This window comes from Dermacentor variabilis, chromosome 4 (assembly GCF_050947875.1).
Source record: "Dermacentor variabilis isolate Ectoservices chromosome 4, ASM5094787v1, whole genome shotgun sequence".
NCBI lineage: Eukaryota > Metazoa > Arthropoda > Arachnida > Ixodida > Ixodidae > Dermacentor > Dermacentor variabilis.
Window position 1 is genome coordinate 164714078 of NC_134571.1, and position 18372 is coordinate 164732449.

Consider the following 18372-nt stretch of genomic DNA (forward strand, 5'->3'; position numbering starts at 1 on the left):
AAGCCAATTATGGAATCAAAGTGACAATGTAATATGTGTTCATCTTGCTCACTGCTAATTTCGCGATATGTAGAACAATCACCGGCGTAAAGGTGAATATTAGAAGGAACGCAAGTTGATCGGTCATTAATGCAAATTAAGAAAATAAATGGGACTAAAACGGAGACATGAGGCACGCCAGATGGAACTTATGATGGCGAAGAATCGTTATCGTTAAACCGTAACATACTGAAGTCGACTGGTAAGAAAGTATTCTAGCCATGTTAGTAAATTATTATCTAAGTTCAATGCTGAAGGTTTGATCATAAAGAGTGTGTGGCATACTTTATCCAACGCTTTCGCGGAGTCTAAATATATCATCATCATCATCATCATCATCATTTATTGTCCGTTAAAGGCCCCTGTCGGTATATTACACAAAGGGGAAGCGCATACAAGGTAGATATTAAAAACAACGGTCATAAAACTATAACAGTGTAGCACAGCGACATAAAAAGAAGCAAAGAACGAGATATTTAAAACGGTGCTTGTCAATATTGCCCTTATGCCACAAGCGCCACACACGTCGATGAATGGTTAGGGCAGCAGGGCGAGTACACGATGGTTATAGGGAAAGAAAACAAAAAAATCTCAGTACAGGAAAAAGGATAACATTTCATATCAACACAAATCGGAGCAAAAAGAACATGTCAACCCAGATGATTTAAAACATCGCCTTAAGCCTTGTCGCATCGTGCTCATTAGTTTGTGAATCGGGCAGCAGGTTCCATTCTTCAATAGCGGTCGGGAAGAAGGACTTGTTAAAATCATTAGTTGAGCCATGAAGTCGTTAGACGCTACTTGAATTGAATAGGCGTCGCGATGTACGAGTGGGAGGAGATATAAGGGAACCACGCAGATAGGGGAAATTGAAATATAACTTATGCAATAAACACAGGCGCGCAACTTTTCGTCTGAGAGGTAAGGAAGTTACGCCAAGTGATGATCTAATGGAGGTTACGCTGGAATGAAAGTCGTATGTCAACGATATGAAGCGTGCTGCACGGTTCTGGACGGATTCAAACATGTTCATTAGGTAGGACTGATCAGGACTCCAGATCGCGGATGCATGTTCAAGCCTACTGCGGACAAAAGTTTCATATGTTAGTTTTCGTATGTTAGCGAGGGAAGTGGAAAGTGAGCTTCTGATAAAACCAGGTGTACGTGAAGCGTCGGCGTTGATTTTTGTAATATGATCAACAAAACTTAATTTGCTATTGATTGTGCTGCCAAGGTAACAATAATATTCTACCTGCAATAGGTCCTCAGATAATAAAGAATAAGGATAAGTTAAATTAGAGCGCCTCCGAGAAACTTGCATAAAATTGCACTTCTTAGAATTTAGTTCCATCATCCCCCACAATGTGCACCAATTTTAAATAACCTTCAGATAGTTCTGGACGGCAGCTTGATCGTCTTTAGTATTTATAAGCCGGTAGATAATGCAATCATCTGCGTAAAGGCGGATGGTGCATGAGATGATAGAGAGAGGATGAGATGACATTTTGCAGTCAGCTTGGGAACTTCTGTCCAGTATGGTGTGCAAGCGATGTGGGAAAAGTAATAGTTCTGTGTCTCATGAGCAGTGTCGGCGGAAACCGTCTTGAGCAGCCGGGAAGAAGTTATTTGAGTCTAAAAAGTTTAAGACGTTGTAATCCATTATATGCTCCATAATTTTACAAGGAATGCTCTTTAATCCAATATGATATTAAGCGGATATTATATTATGATATTGCTACGGGGTAGTATTCCCAATGACGAAGAGCCGAGTAGGAAGGAGACGAAGACGACGATTGGAAGCTAGCGCGGGCTGTTGCCTCTTGGTCAACTGCGGCGTATTGCCTTGTAAATATACTTGTAAATAGCTTTTCATCGTCGTCTTCCTACGTAACATATTTGGTGGAGGTGGACGTTCCCTGTACCTCGTCACGGAGCTTCGCAGTGGACGGTACGTCGAGCCTACCTTCATGGCTCCCGGCGACGACAACCCGACTCCGCCGGCTCCGACACCTGCTGCCACTTCGACGACCTACATCACCCTCTCCGCTCCCCGTGATCCTGGCGTATTCTCGGCAAAAGATGGGGAAGACGTCGAGGACTGGATCAGCCTGTACGAACACGTCAGCCGCAATAACCGGTGGGACCCTACTATCATGCTCGCCAACGTCGTCTTTTACCTCGGTGGCACACCTCGAGTTTGGTGTCGGACGCACAAAGATGAGCTGACCAGGTGGGATTCGCTTAAGCAAAAGCTTCGAGACTTGTTCGGCAACCCCTACGGTCACCAACTTGCCGCGCAGAAGGCGCTTTCCGGTCGTGTGCAGACGTCAACGGAGCCCTACGCACGTACATTCAGGACGTCTTGGCTCTATACCGCAAAGTTGACGCACACATGACTTGAGTCCGACAAGGTCTCCCACATCCTCAAAGGCATTGCCGATGACGCCTTCAACTTGCTCGTATTTCACAACGTCGCGACGGTGGATGCCGTTATAAAAGAGTGCCGCCGCCTGGAATTCGCTAAAAGCCGACGTATCGACCAACAGTTTGCCCGTCTGCCCAACACCCCAGCGACATCTTCCTGTGCCGACGCTCCTTGTCCCAACAACACTGGCGATGTTACCAGGATTGTCCGGCATGAGATCGGGGCCGCCTATCCGGCTGCGTTCGACTCCAGCCCCTCCCATGCACCTGCAGTCACTGTTTCCCTGATCCAGGCAGTTGTCCGCCAGGAGTTCGCCAACATGGGTATTCACACCATCTGCTCGGCCCATCGCCCTGCTCCCCACCCGGCTTCTTCGATTCCACCCCGTCCCGCACCTTCTTGCCCACCACGTTTCCGCAACCCCTCTGAATGGCGCACTGCAGACGACAAGCCAATTTGTTTTCACTGCCATCGAATTGGGCACATTTCTCGGCACTGTCGCAGTCGCTGGAGTTCCCTGAACCAGTCTACATATACTGCCTACTCTCGCCCCCCAGGTGGCCTTTCTCGTCCCTATGCTGCCCGCTCAGATAATGCCGTCACCGATTCTCCTGCGCCGAACCACCCTTATTCTCGTTCGCCTTCGCCCCAACGACGACAATCTCGCTCTCCCCAGCCCCGTCGTTCCTATTCGCCGACTCCCTTCGGACGCCGCTCCCAGCCGGAAAACTAGACGATGCAGCGCCTCGAGGTGACGCTGCATTGCTCCCTACGCCGCCAAATCCTCTCCTGACGTTGCCCATTGATCTGAACCTTCTTGACGTGCAAGTCGACGGTGTTCCTGTATCAGCTCTCATAGACACTGGGGCGCATTTGTCGGTAATGAGCGCGGATCTTCGTAACCGGCTGAGGAAAATAATCACGCCCGCCACGACGCCTGTTGTCCGTGTCGCCGATGGCGGAACAGCCTCTGTAATTGGTATGTGTGCCGCCCGCGTCTCCTTCGCCGATCGCTCCACTACCGTGCTATTCACAGTCATCGCTCACTGTCCCCACGACATCATCCTCGGCCTCGACTTCCTCTCCGCCCATTCTGCTCTCATCGATTGCTCCGCCAGTACTCTCCACCTCTACCTGCCTGTTCTGGATCCCGCTGAACAACATCTTACTCGCCTCAGTTCCGTCGACTTCGTTCGCTTGCCCCCTTCGGCACTGACTTACGTTGACTTCGTGTCATCCCTACCAGTGCCAGACGGTCACTACATCGCGGCTCCTATGCAAGACGTCCTCCTTACACACGGGATCACACTACCTCATACTGTTTTATCTATTACGGCGAATTGCGTCTGCCTGCCAGTGGTCAATTTTGGCTTGACGACACAAGTGCTGCCACGCGGGATGTGTCTGGCCCAACTTTGCTCATTCGAGGATCACTCTGTAGCATCGATTTCAGTAGACGACAATTCAACCGATCCTCCTCTACCATCGCAGTCGGCAACTTGTACCATCGCCCACTTACAGAAAATGATTGCACCCGACATGCCGTCCGAGCACGCTCGTGCGCTCTACCGCGTTCTGATTTACTACCAAGATATTTTTGACTTTAACGGTCGTCCTTTGGCCCAAACAACAGCTGTCAAACATCGCATTATTACTGGAGATGCCCCTCCTATTCATCGCCGCCCGTATCGAGTATCACCGGCTGAGCGTCAAGTTATTCACATCGAAGTTCGCAAAATGCTTGCCAAGAACATTATTGAACCGTCATGTAGTCGATGGGCGTCACCGGTTGTGCTGGTAAAAAAGAAGGATGGCTCATGGCGTCTTTGCGTGGATTATCGACACCTTAACAGGGTTACCAAAAAGGACGTGTATCCCCTACCTCGGATTGATGACGCCCTTGACTGCCTCCACGGTGCTCGCTATTTCTCCTCTATTGACCTTCGCTCCGGCTATTGGCAGATTGCCGTGGACGATCTCGACCGCGAGAAGACTGCCTTTGTAACACCCGACGGTCTTTATCAATTCAAGGTGATGCCGTTCGGCCTATGTAACGCTCCTGCCACTTTTGAACGCATGATGGACTCCCTTCTTCACGGTTTCAAATGGTCCACGTGCCTGTGCTACTTGGACGACGTTATAGTATTCTCCCCAACATTCGCTACGCACCTCGAGCGCCTCTCAGCAGTCCTGGACATTTTTCGGTGAGCCGGTCTGCAACTCAACGCATCGAAGTGCCAATTCGGCCGTCGTCAGATTACCGTCCTTGGACAGCTCGTTGACGCGAACGAAGTGCAACCGGACCCAGGCAAGATCCATGCTGTTACGCACTTCCCTGTTCCGAAGTGTGTCAAGGATGTGCGCAGCTTCATCGGCCTTTGCTCGTACTTCCGCCGTTTCGGCAAAAATTTCGCGGCCATAGCACGACCACTAACCGAGCTTTTGAAGAAAGACGCCCCTTTCCAGTGGGGCGATAACGAGGCCTCTGCATTCTCGCTTCTCATCGATCTTCTCACAACGCCTCCCGTTCTGGCCCATTTCGATCCTTCTGCGCCTACCGAAGTCCGTACTGATGCCAGCGGTCACGGATTTGGCGCAGTACTGGCACAACGCCAGCGTGGCCACGACCGTGTTATCGCTTACGCCAGCAGGCTCCTCTCGCCCGCGGTGCGCAACTATTCCATCACTGAGCGTGAGTGTCTGGCCCTAGTTTGGGCGGTTGCGAAGTTCCGCCCATACTTATATGGCCGACCCTTTTCCGTTATCACAGACCATCACGCGCTTTGTTGGTTATGCTCATTGAAAGACCCTTCAGGAAGACTTGGTCGCTGGGCCTTACGCCTCCAAGAATATTCGTTCTCTGTCACCTACAAATCTGGCCGACTACACAAGGACGCTGATTGCCTGTCTCGCTACCCGGTAGACGAGCCTGACGACGCCGACAGTAGTACCGCCGACGGCATTTTCTCTGTGTCTGCCGTCGCTAACATCGCCGATGAGCAGTACCGAGACCTATCGCTGCGAGTACTCATCGAGCGTCTGCGCTCTACACCTACCGACGCATCCGTTCGCCGATATGTCCTCCAGGGCGGCATTCTGTACCGAAGGAGCTTCCTCCCTGATGGCCCTGATCTTCTTCTTGTCGTGCCAAAACATCTACGACAGACTGTGCTCTTTGAGATGCATGACGCACCCACTGCAGGACATCTTGGGGTAACCCGCACGTACGACCGCGTCCGCCGCCGCTTCTATTGGCCTGGTCTCGCTCGCTCCGTCCGACGCTATGTTGCTGCCTGTGATCCCTGCCAGCGTCGGAAAACGCCTCAGGTGCTACCTTCCGGTCATCTCCAGCCGATCACCGTCCCTGTGGAACCGTTTTTTCGTGTTGGATTAGACTTCCTCGGTCCCTTTCCCACGTCTTCCTCTGGGAACAAATGGGTAGCCGTCGCAACTGATTACGCCACCCGATACGCTATCACGCGGGCTCTACCTACCAGTTGCGCCACTGACGTCGCGGACTTTCTCTTGCGTGACATTATCTTAGTGCATGGCGCCCCGCGACAGCTGCTTACTGACTGTGGTCGTAACTTCCTCTCAAAAGTTATCGCCGACATTGTGCGTTCCTGCTCTATTCAACACAAGCTGACTACCTCATACCATCCTCAAACCAATGGCCTGACAGAGCAGTTAAACCGTACTCTTACCGACATGCTCTCCAAGTACGTTTCGAAGGACCACCACGACTGGGACGTTGCCCTTCCTTACGTCACCTTTGCTTACAATTCTTCCCGGCACGACACCGCCAGATTTTCTCCATTTTATCTACTCTACGGTCGCGAACCGACCTTGCCCCTTGACACGGTACTTCCTCCTGCTGCGACCTCAACAACCGAGTATGCGCGCGACGCCATCGCCCTCGCCGATCATGCACGCCAGCTTGCCCGTGCTCGACTGACGGACTCGCAAACCACGCAGCAGCGTCAGTACAACGTCCGCCACCGTGACGTACAGTTTTCGCCTGGTGCACTCGTGCTCCTGTGGTCGCCCTGTCGTCACGTCGGACTTGCCGAAAAGCTCATTTCGCGATACACAGGGCCCTACCGCGTGCTGCGCCAGGTGACGCCTGTGACTTATGAAATTGCTCCTGTGAGCTCAACCTCGTCATCTACTCTGGTGTCTAGTGATGTCGTGCACGTCAGTAGGCTCAAGAGCTACTACACTGCTTCAGAGTCCGGCCTTTAGTCGCTCCGGGACGGCGCTTTTGCCGCCGGGGGTAGTGCTATGGGGTAGTATTCCCAATGACGAGGAGCCGAGTAGGAAGAAGACGAAGACGACGATTGGAAGCTAGCGCGGGCTGTTGCCTCTTGGTCAACTGCGGCGTATTGCCTTGTAAATATACTTGTAAATAGCTTTTCATCGGCGTCTTCCTACGTAACAATATTACCGGGGTTGTTGGAGAAGTATGGGAGAGGCCTTTGCCCTGCAGTGGGCGTAACCTGGCTGATGATGATGATGATGATGATGATGATGATGATGATGATGATATTAAGCGATAGTTAAAAGGACAGTGCCTGCTACCAGATTTATTAATAGGAACCACCTTTTTAATCTCCCAGTCCGACGGTAAGGAACCATTATCAAGTGATTGGCGAAAAATCTCAGTAAGGAAAAGAACTGAGCACATCTTTGTTTGATTTAGAAATCTGGAGTTGGTGTTATCTACGCCACAAGAGGGTGAACGTTTCAGAGTTTTCGTTACCATTACTATACCAGCATATTCTATCGTAACAGGAGACACAGGGGGCAGAGTCTGTGAGAAAAAATATGAAGCTCGTCTGGATCATGAGAGCCAAAATTACGGGTGAAAGTTCTATTAAATATGAGAGGAGAATCAGCTGGCTGTATCTGTTTGCCTGAATCATCATTCAGCGATATCAAATAAATTTCATCGCCCTTAACAATGCTGCAAAATTTCTTAGTGTTATTACACAGTAAGTCAGCTAAAGTACAGTCATAAATAAATGTCTTAGTTGCGCGAACGGAACTTAGGTAGTCTTGTTCGGCTTAGCACAATTCCAAGCGTTCAGCAGTGCTCTGGAACATTGTCAAACGAAAAGCCACTGCTTTTTTTATGATCGTAGAAAATAAACTGTGCCAACGAATGAACTTCTCCACTGAAAATAAGTGCGGCTGTTGTCTGAGTAGAAGTATTATTATGCGAAGAATTATTAAATAGGTGAACTCGCTCTATGGAGCTTTCAACTTTTGTTCTGCCACTTTCGGTTGATTTCCTTTCTTGTGCCTGAGTAGCCTATCTAAAATTAAGAAAGCGGATTCGCTGTGGTGTTTGCCACATTGATGGCAAGGAAACCGGGTGTTGCTACACTCCGCTCTCAGAGTGGCTCTCTCCAGAGAATTCCTAGTGTGCTGGCCATAACGTCAAGTTTTGTGTAACTATCTGGTAGAGAGATCGTAGGAAGCCACGCAATAATTTTGCTAAATCCTAGTTAAATGTATACATAATGATTGCCCAAAAGAAGTGAATAAAAATAAATATGTAAACAGCAAGGACCTCGAACAGTAAAAAAAAAGCAGTTCGCCATGTTTTTTTTTTTCCGACTGCGCCTTTTATATTCCAGTGTTCAGTACTAATCTTGTTTTCGTCACTGCTTCAGTCGCACTAGTGTAATGGGCCAAACGAGCATCGCATGTTCTCGCAGTCGACAATGCCTCAGAGGACGCGAGCATCAACAGCAATCTATATCAGTCGTACTAAATGTTTTCCCACTTCTATTTGTCTCGCCACAGACACAGACCTTTCCGATGAAGGTGCCGATGGCGGTGGTGACGATGAATCTGAAAAACAAAGGCGAGCGGGCGGCGGCTCGGGTTCGACAGTCTACAAAAAAGCCCCTAACCAAGGTTTGTACCTTAATGAACACTTGTGCCACAGCGCCCTCTCTAGGGCCACTTAGAGTTATCACAAATATGCATAACGTAATGGATCTAAACAAACAAAAATTTTAAAAAATAAATGATTGAAAAGGCAGACCGAACGATCATGTGGAAAGGCTTGTGACACGAATCTTTCGCGAGCGCTGACTGCGAATCGACTAGCTAGACAGTTCGACATATTCTCCCCCCTATTCTGACATGCGCTTTAACTTTAAGCCCCCGTTTGACATGATCTAACTGAGGCCTGGAGCGTGAATGTGCCGAAAGCGTTAATCGCATTTCCATTCTTTTGACGAAGGCGAGCATGGGGTTCGAATTAGGATTCATTTCCGGAAACCGAGGGCAAGCCAGCTGTGCGGGAGAGATCGAAACACAAGAAGCGCAAAAGCGTAAAACGGACGCCATGAGCATTGATCTTACAATCGAGGTTTTTTGCTGATGAACCGGCTTATGCAAGTACAAATAATTGAAGCAATATAAAAGGCAGAGCATCAGTTAAAAAGCACAAATAAAGATACCTGGTCGCATATCTCAACAATCATCTTTTATCAAGATACGTGGTCAGTTCTTATTTCATTAGAACGTGGCAGGAAATAAAGCTCATTGTAAAAATATTCACGTCAAGGCGATGGCGGGGGGGGGGGGGCGGGCGTGCTTATAAGTGTCTTATTTTTATTTATTTATTTATTCATTTATTTATTTATTTATTTACAATACTCCCAGTCTCTACTGAGACCATAGCAGACCATTCAACTTCCAAAATTTTGCGCGTAAGTTTACCGCTCATCTCATTGCCATTTCTTGAGCAAACTGTCCAACTCAGCAATGGCCCATACAGTGGAAAGCTAACTAACAGGAAAGAGCACGCTCAAGGTTGGACTCGCAATCCGTGGTCCATGCTTTGAGATAGTGGCCTGTTTATCCGACGTAGGCTTCTTTGATCGCAGTCAGACGGAGTATTTAAAACATTCGTAGCAGCTGACAAACATCTGACAGTGTTACTCAGTGCTGCCTCGGGTTATAGTACCTCCATTGGTAACTTACTGGCATGTGCAGTTTACTAAGGCGACTCAAACCACAGATGACGACGTCCACGCCTGTCTTTCTGAGAATCTTTGAACCATAGAAGAGCGCAAAATAACAGGGAATAAGTTTTTTTTCTTGCTGGAACATCAGTATCATAGCTGCCATCTTTCCAAGTGCCAGCTTCATTAGCTGCCTAAATAGGTTGCGTGCAATAGACGAAAGGAAACGCTTGGACAACCCCGCATCAATAAGGTCACAAGCCTGTATGTGGAAGCCAGTTTCATTCATATAGCTGCATGACTTAGGCAGACCATTAACAAAGGTTAAGCGTCTGACCATTTTCATTATAAGCTTAGAATGTGCTGAACTATTGAGGAGTAACGGTTTGTTGCCTCGGCGTTTGTAAGCCCAGGGCACGCGGGTTGGTAAATACAATGCTAAAATCAACCAAATGCAGCCATTCTGTGGCACTCCTTGCGTAAAACTTCAGGACCTAAGCTCCGAGGAAGCATATTCATTGTAGTTACTGGAATGAGGCGGTAAGTAGTGGTTGTCGCAGTACAAAAACTATAATTATGCATCAGCCTACATAAAAAGAGGCAAAAGAGGCAATCCCTCAAATGGTCGGGCCAACTAAATGTTACTCAAAGAGAAGCAATACCTATACGAATGCACATTCCTTTTCGCTGTATGGAAATCAAGCGATTTCATGACGTATTCCATAACGCGAAAATTAAGTACGATCCAACTCGTTCTTTTCTAAAGAAACTGTACGTAGAAGAAAAAGCAAAAAGGTCATTTTCTCAACGACCGGGTCAGGGGAACACAAGGACAACGTAGACCGTGCTCGTTCAGCGCATTTAGCCCAGTATTCACAAACGCTCTTCGACTCGGCCCTCTACTCGAAACACCCCTTCAGTGAAGGAAAGCCCGAGTGTTTTGCTCTAGAATCTCAAGGCAGCCCCGCACCGCTACCTCCAATCGCTCCTCGAGTGAAGTTAGAGGATAAGCAAAGGTGCGATGTGATCTGTGCTTCGCCTTGCCTGCTTTTTACATGTTGCCTCTACAGCTTTTCATTCCACAACGATGCTGCGCATCTTCAAGGACGTCGTTTTACGGCCAAGTGAAATACTCATGTGTCCTTCAGCAACGGCGTAATTATACAGCGGCGCCGAAACTGATCGGCCATACTGTAAAGAATAGCACCAGTCAGTGCAGTGATTTGTCGTGTTTTTCCGCGCATAAGTCAGTTGATGACTGACATACGGGTATTCTGCGTGCGATCGCCGAAAGCACTAGAGGTGGGTAAAAGGCCTGGCGCTTCCATTATAGGTGCGAGCGCCAGTGCTCCACATCATTCTCGCGGAAGATCGTACAAAAGCTGCACCAGTTCAAGTAGGCGCGATAGAATGCGACTGCGGCGGACTTCGACTACCGAAAAGAAAACAACTCTCAAGATTCCTGCCATTAGTGGGTGTATCGTCTCTGCGTCAGATTGCTCCTTGCAGACCTGGCTGCGCAATCGTCACCATTCTCCCCGCTAAGCGGCATGTATTCGGATAGATCGTCACTCCCTACGCTAATCCAAGGACGGCGAAGCGCGCTGCAGCAAGGCTACCTTTTCTGTGAACGAGCAGGTACGTCGCTCTAATTTTTGTAATTTTTCTTGCTTTCCATCAGCTAGTTGCTCTTGGGAAACAACAGGTGCAGCCTACTTTTCCGTAGAAAGTGGACAGTCGATGGTATTCAAAGTCATAAGCGACCGTTACTTGAAGGTTGCTCCAAAACACTCGCGTTAGTTAGCTTATCACGCCTATAAACACCCGATCCCAATGAGGAACTTAGCAACCATGAAATGGCGTTTCTGATGATACCTTCATGCATATAGACGTGCTTGCGATATTTATTTCAATATGTAAAGCGAAATAACAGCACAACAGAGTGTAACATTCGACATCATGTTATTTTTTATTGTGATAAAAAAGATAGCAGTTGCATAGCTCCTAATACAAACAAACCTACGCGATGGTTGCAAATATGTCTCACTTTTCTTTATTAGAAATATTCCGTCTATTAGTGGTTGCATTATGTGGTGTCAAATCGCTTTATGTCCGCCTGGCTACACAAGCACCCGAAAAAGTTGAAAATTTTTATTTGCAAATATATATGAGAACCGTCTCGCACCAGAAAAGAAAAAGAAAACCTTAACGAATGTATTTACAACAAAAAGTAAACTAAAAAACGAATAGAGTGGGGTCAGGTTGAGCACGACCCTTTCCGATCCTATAAAAACATTGCTGCTGAATCATTTTGTCGCGCCATTCACAATCCATTTTCACAAGAGACAATCTTTTAGGTCATTTACAGCGATTTGAATGTTGCGACCATGTGCTTGACCTAACTTTGCAAAAAAAAAAAATCTCGCGACATACAATAATGTACTTTCCGCACAGTATTGTATATTGCGAGATTTTTTTTTTCTTTTTAACCTTGTAGCAGCTATAATGTGAATCGCGCCTCCTAATTTTCTCCCATTAGCGACCGCTACCTTGGGCGCTATAACGTAAAACTATGCGAAACTTTTCTATTCCAATTCTGCAATCAGTCCACCGGGATTGGTCAAAAACTTTTTTGGACCACCCCCACTTCACCTGTTTGTCACGCGACGTCACGAAAACCGCGATAGCTCCCTATCTGATATGACGTGTACACACTGATTATGCGTAATTTGACTGAAGGAAACAAAAATAGTTATTTCTGATTCGACGCCGTTTTGCCATTAGCCCTCAGCTATTGGTCAAACGTTTTCGGGCTGCACCCACTTCACGTGCCTCTCACATGACGTCCAAAAACCGCAAAAACTTAACACGTTAAAGTGACCCGTACGCGTTAAAGATGCATTAATACGCTGAACTGAACTGAATTTCCTTCTGAACAGCAGCAGGCTACCCCATTCCGAAAGGAATAAAAGATTGCTGCCGCCGATCGCTCCGGCACTAGCTACTCGCCCCTGCCGGAGAGCATGGGTTTTTTTGCATGTAATAAAACTTTTTTGCGTGGACGCGTGTAACGTTTTCGAGAACTTTAGGCACGTTTACGACATCGTTCTGCCAAATCTTTGCTGAGGATCCGTTTTAGCGTCATTCTTAAGTTTACGTTGCATGCCGCCGCGATTGTCGACGAGTCACCGCAAGCTAAGTGACAGAAAGCGGACCACTCGCAGACGCCGTCACCACCCTTTTCATCCGGTTATCGATGGTCAGTGCAGTGGCTCGGCCCCATCGAATCCCTCTCCACTTGAGCGTGCTTTTAGCCTCTTGTGAGCCAGTTGGGTAAGACAAGCCGCTCAGTGCAGGCAATATTAGTCGTTTTTCAAGCAAACGAAAGTGACGTCCTTTGAACGAGGGGAGCATTTAATCGGTCTTTTCAGACAACCCTGCGGGTGATCGTACGATGCTTGCGTCGGCGGTTACGCAAATTTGACGTTAGGAGATTGGAATACAAACATATTGGAATAGATTTGCGTTATACGGCCCCTTATTTCATGATGTGCTTTGTGGTGAAGAAATATGGTGATGGCAGGTTGATTCTGACCTGCTGGAAGTTTTACAAACCTTAGAGACACTACACAAGTATTTTATTTATTTTTTATTCATACATACTGCAGCAAAATTTGCGCTATAGCAGGAGTGGGTTAAGAAAAGGTACAGAAAATGCATTGGAGTATACAGCGGTAAACACAAGTGAACACTTTTACAAAAGAGCACTGATGAAAGAAAAATACACAAAAAGTTATACAAATGCTGCCGGGAATGCGTGAGCCCGATTATGCATCTAGGATGGCGGTCGCGAAAATTCGGGAAGAGCATGAGCGTATGGACCCAGGTATTGAGTTCCAGTCTTCAACTGAGCGGGGAAAGAAGCTGAATATGCACGTTAGTACGTGCGTAGTTGGGTATCAAGTTTAGGTCATGATCTCTTCTCGTTGATGATCCTGGCGCGAAGGTAATGTAATTATCATTTGAGAGCCTAACCAAAGAATTGACAATGCAATGCGAGAATTTTAATATTTCGACATGGCGACGAGAAGAGGGCGTGTTTAGGTTCAAGGAAGAAAGTGTTGAAGAGGGTGAAAAGTCGCGATCGTAACGATGACATATGAATCGCACAGCTTTTTTCTGTATTGATTCTAGCTTATTAATCTCTAACTGCTTATGCGGGCTCCAAACTACAGATGCATAATCAAGAACAGGGCGGATTAAAGATTTATACATTAGTAAATTTGTGTCTTTAGGAGATCGGCTTAGCGTTCGCCTCAAGTAACCGATTTTTTTTAGTGCTTTACTGCGCATGTAATCAACGTGTTTAGACCATGACATGCTATGCGTAATATGACACCGAGATACTTATACTCAGAAACCTTAATTACAGCACGGCCACTGAACGAGTAATTCAAAATAGAGGGGGAAGGTTTGTTGCAGAAAGACATCAGAACGGTTTTATTGAAGGTAATGTTCATTTGCCAAGTGTTACACCAATCGAAAAATGTACAAAACAACTCTTGAAGGCGATAATTATCGTTAGAATAGTTAATCACTTCATATAGTATGCAGTCATCTGCATAAAGATGGATGTTAGAAGAGCAGTGAAGTGGCAAATCGTTTATATATAATAAAAAAAGAAGCGGCCCAAGGACCAAGCCTTGGGGCGCACCTGATGTCACATCAACAGTAGTAGAGTCAGTCGAACTGTAAGAGACGAACTGGGAGCGAAACGAGAGAAATCTTGAAATCCAATTACCTAAAAGAAGATTATTCAGTAAAGCATTAAGTTTAGCACTAAGTTTAGAATGTAAAACAGTGTCAAATACCTTCCAGAAATCTATAAAAATGGCATCAACCTGGTTGCCTACATGAAGGTTAAATGAAATGTCATGCGTGAACTCAGCTAGCTGCGTGAACGTGCTGAAACCGCGCCTAAACCCATGTTGTATGTTAGACAGTAAATTGTTTCATTCCAGAAAGAGCGTTATGTGCTCATGAATGACGTGTTCCAGCATTTTGCATGACTGTGACGTCAGTGAAATTGGCCTGTAGTTTGACAAACACTGCTTTTCTCCACATTTACAGATAGGGAGCACTTTGGCTAACTTCCATGAAGAAGGTACAGTAGCGGATCATAAGGACTTTCTGAATATGACTGACATATATTTCGATGGCCACAACAAATAACGAACAAGGAACGCGTTGTGTATCCCGTCCGGACCGGTGCATATCTTAACATCCAGGTTTAATATAAGGTTGAGGGTGCCTTCGCAGTTTATCTCAACGTCACTGATTACTTCAGAAGAAACTATATTGGTAAGTGTCGGGATAAAGTTGTTATCGGAAACAAACACGGACTGGAAATACTTGTTGAGAGCATCGGATATCACCGCCGGGTCGTTGTTGACGTCATTATCTATTCTGAACGAAGTGGATGAAGCATCGCGAGGTAAAATAGAAGACCAAAATTTTCGTGGGTTAGTTCTTAACAAATTGTGCAGGCGAACGCGAAAAAAATAAATCCTTGCCCTTTTGCAACTTAAGATTCAGTTCTTTCTTTGCCTTAACAAATCTATCCAACGCCATGGGATCACTGCCTCCTCTGAAACGCCTTAACCTTCGAACGCGACGGGGCAAATGAAAGATATCACGAGTCAGCCATGGAATGTTAGAATTTATTTTCTTAGTTTTAATGGGCACAAAACGTTCGATACATGATTTGAAAAGACGCTCAAAGTAATTAGCAAGGCAGTTGACATCCTGGTTATTGGGAGTGCACTAAACACTTCGAAATTATCAGATAAGACGTCAGTAATGGAGTTGTCGTCCGCACGAGTGAAATCAGGGAAACTAGTAAACGTGTAGGGGGATTTAGAAATTGGACAAGAGAGTGACACTAAAACGCCTTTATGATCTGAAATACCATCAATTACCTCGCAAGAAAAGTCACGTTCGGCTAGGTTAGCGCTTAGAAAACCTAAGTCAAGGAGGGAATTTAACCTGGTTGCACTAGGAACAACCCGGGTGGGAGCAACGGACAAAGAAATGTTTATTACTTCTTTACAAATAGCTGTGTCGCGACCGACTGCAGACAGTGATGGCAAGTGGAAGCCAGGGGCGTTGAAGTCACCCATACAGATAACGCTTGACGAAGCGATGTTAATCTCTCTCATGGAATTTGCAACAGTATGAAGGACCTCAAGAGTAGAGCCGGGGGGACGCTATATAACACTAATCACAATACACCGATTATGTAGGTAAATTTTACACCACACGCATTCTGTTTCTGGAGAAGAAGGCAAGACTAAGAATCGTAGATCCGACCGGATAAGTAGTGCCACGCCACCACCAGTACCACAATTCCTGTCTAAGCGCACGGCAATAAAACCCGGTGGAGTGAAGTCTGTCTCTGTGGTACCGATAACAGGGGGGAAATGAACAGATATAAGGGACAAAAAATCGGGAAACTTTTTAACAATACTACGGGCGTTTGTAGTCAGGCAAAAAGGTTCTCAAAGCGGCCAGGATGAATTCAGGAAGTGGATGGAACGGAAGTCAAATGGCCAGGCTCAGAAGACACACATTGAGCGGGTGCGATTACTAATGAGTTTGAACGGTCATCCAAGTTATAACGAACCTTGTCAATGAAAGCATGATCATATCTCAACTTCACAACAGAACCGCTGTCCCGAAAAGAGGCTGATGCGTCCCAGACTTTTTCCGAATTAACCGAACCCTAGAAGAGAAATCTTCTTTAATGACAAAATTTGAGCCCTTGAGTTTTGAGATGTTACTAAGAACCTCGGTTCTGTCGTTGAAGTTAGAAAGCTTTAGGATGACGGGACAAATGTAACCAGTGCGTGCTCTTCCGAGCCTGTGGCAGCGTTCAATATGAGGGCAGCTAGTCTTCAAGTGCTCAGTAAATACAGATGAAACTGCAGACATCAGGGTGGTAGCGTTTTCACCCTGGACTTCAATAATACCGTGTATTATCAGATTGCATCTACGAGAATTACTTTCAAGACTGCCATTTTTTAAGACCAAGCCTTAGTTACCTTAGTTACCTAAGCCTTAGACCTTAGACCAAGCCTTAGTTACCTCAGTAGTCAAGGCATTTATTTCAGCACGTAAATCACACAGTAAACTAGAGTCTTTGGATATAGGAGTGGATTCTAGTGCATGAACACATGACTCTAAAACATCAGAGCGACGCGCAGCTGACTGTTGAAATGTCTTTAATTTCCGCAACATCTCGTGCCAACTGAATCTGCCCCTCCAATAATTTAGAAAGCATTTCGGTTACCGAAGGGCCGTTGTTGTCATGGAGGTCAAAGGAAGGGCGAGCATCATCATTCTCATTGAGAGCGGAACCGGATCCACGCCTAGACCTAGACCGAGGGCCCGGGCCAGGGTTGATTTCCACATCTCAGCTCAAGAGGAGACAACTTGCGCAATACAATGCATGCGGCCAGCAGGATACAACACTGTGTGCAAGGCAGCAGCAGCAGAAAGCGATCATCAGATCGGATACCCTCGGCATCAGAATAGTAACATCCCTGCATGAAGAACAGGCAGCGATTAAACACGGTGCCGATTAAACATTGGCGTAGAGTGTCTTAAGGAAGTACTGAAGTCGATGCGAAAGTAGTTCCACTATGGAAGAGGTCCAAACATTGAAAAAACTGAAAATGCCTGATGTTCAGGCGCGTAAATAATAATGGAGCGGTTTAAGTAATAATGAATGGTCAAATTAATTTTCAAGCGTGTACTAAAAAATGCATTGCTGATGGTCTAGTCGGAGTATTCTTGTTTTAAGCGAGGAAATTATATTTATTTAGAGCGTCCACTTTGGGCCGTACATATAAGCGCCGGTCCGTAAGTGCGCTTCACAGCAGTGGACACTTCTCCGGGGCAACTGAAGGACGCGGCACCCATGCGGCTGATAGTATCGTGCGCGGTTTTACGGTCTCACATTGCCGGGAACTTAGAAACATGGTAGCCACGAACGACCTTCCTGGGAGCAGCTTTTTACTCTCACGTCGCCACATAGGTGCAGGTAAGACAGGCGCAGCATGACTCCTAGGACTCATATCGCGTGCCTGGTTTTGTCGCTTTCAAAAGGTTCCAGTCTTCACTGCCTTACCGACGGTCTTTGAGACCCTTACAGCGCCCGTGTGGCGGAGTATGAGGTGAGCCCAAAATTAAGTCATCTGTGATGATATCACGAAATGGTGAAAAGGTACCCCTAACTTTGAGAGAGATCGCAGACTCCAACCTTGCTTGCAGTTTAACATTTTTTCTTTTCAATCTTTCTCTCTGGCACACACAGCAGTTCTTGAGTCGATGAGGTGCATGTATATGTCCCTTGTAGGGCCTCTGAAGGCTGGCCTTGGCTGCCATATAATTCACGGTGCCGCCGACCCGGTTACAAGCGCTCTTGCCATGAAAGGTTGCACAAAATTTCAGTTCTGCAGATATATAAAAATGGTTTTCATGATAGCGCAAACCTTGAACATTTTTTGTTCTTGTACTGTGATGACGCAGCGTCTGAAAACTAAAGAATTATGATATATACAGTTCTCAATCACGAGGAATTTAGCACGATGGGCACCAGATTCTACGGAGCGATTCTGTGCGACGAAGGGATGAAACGTCGCTTGCGTATTAACTCAGTGATACAACTTGGGAGCATTTTTTGAAGAGAAATCAATTATTTTGTGCGATGAATCAAGTCATCACCCTGTAGGCTCGTTTTGAGCTCTCTTAAGCACTGTGCTTGTTCTATCCTCACGAAGTGTTGAAATTTGAGGTCTTGTAGCGTGTCTAAAAGCTTCTCGGAAAATTCAGTGGCAATTACGATCATTGTTTTGAACCTGCAGCGCA

General features: G+C 46.5%; 1 protein-coding gene across 1 annotated transcript in view; it reads left to right on the forward strand.

The window, feature by feature from the left end:
• LOC142578042 (uncharacterized) overlaps window positions 1-18372 on the forward strand; it is a 172915-nt gene that overhangs the window by 19229 nt on the left and 135314 nt on the right. Inside the window, exon 2 of the mRNA XM_075687461.1 lies at window positions 8273-8386. Within this exon, the coding sequence (XP_075543576.1) occupies window positions 8273-8386 (114 nt within the window). The remainder of the gene's footprint in view (window positions 1-8272; window positions 8387-18372) is intronic.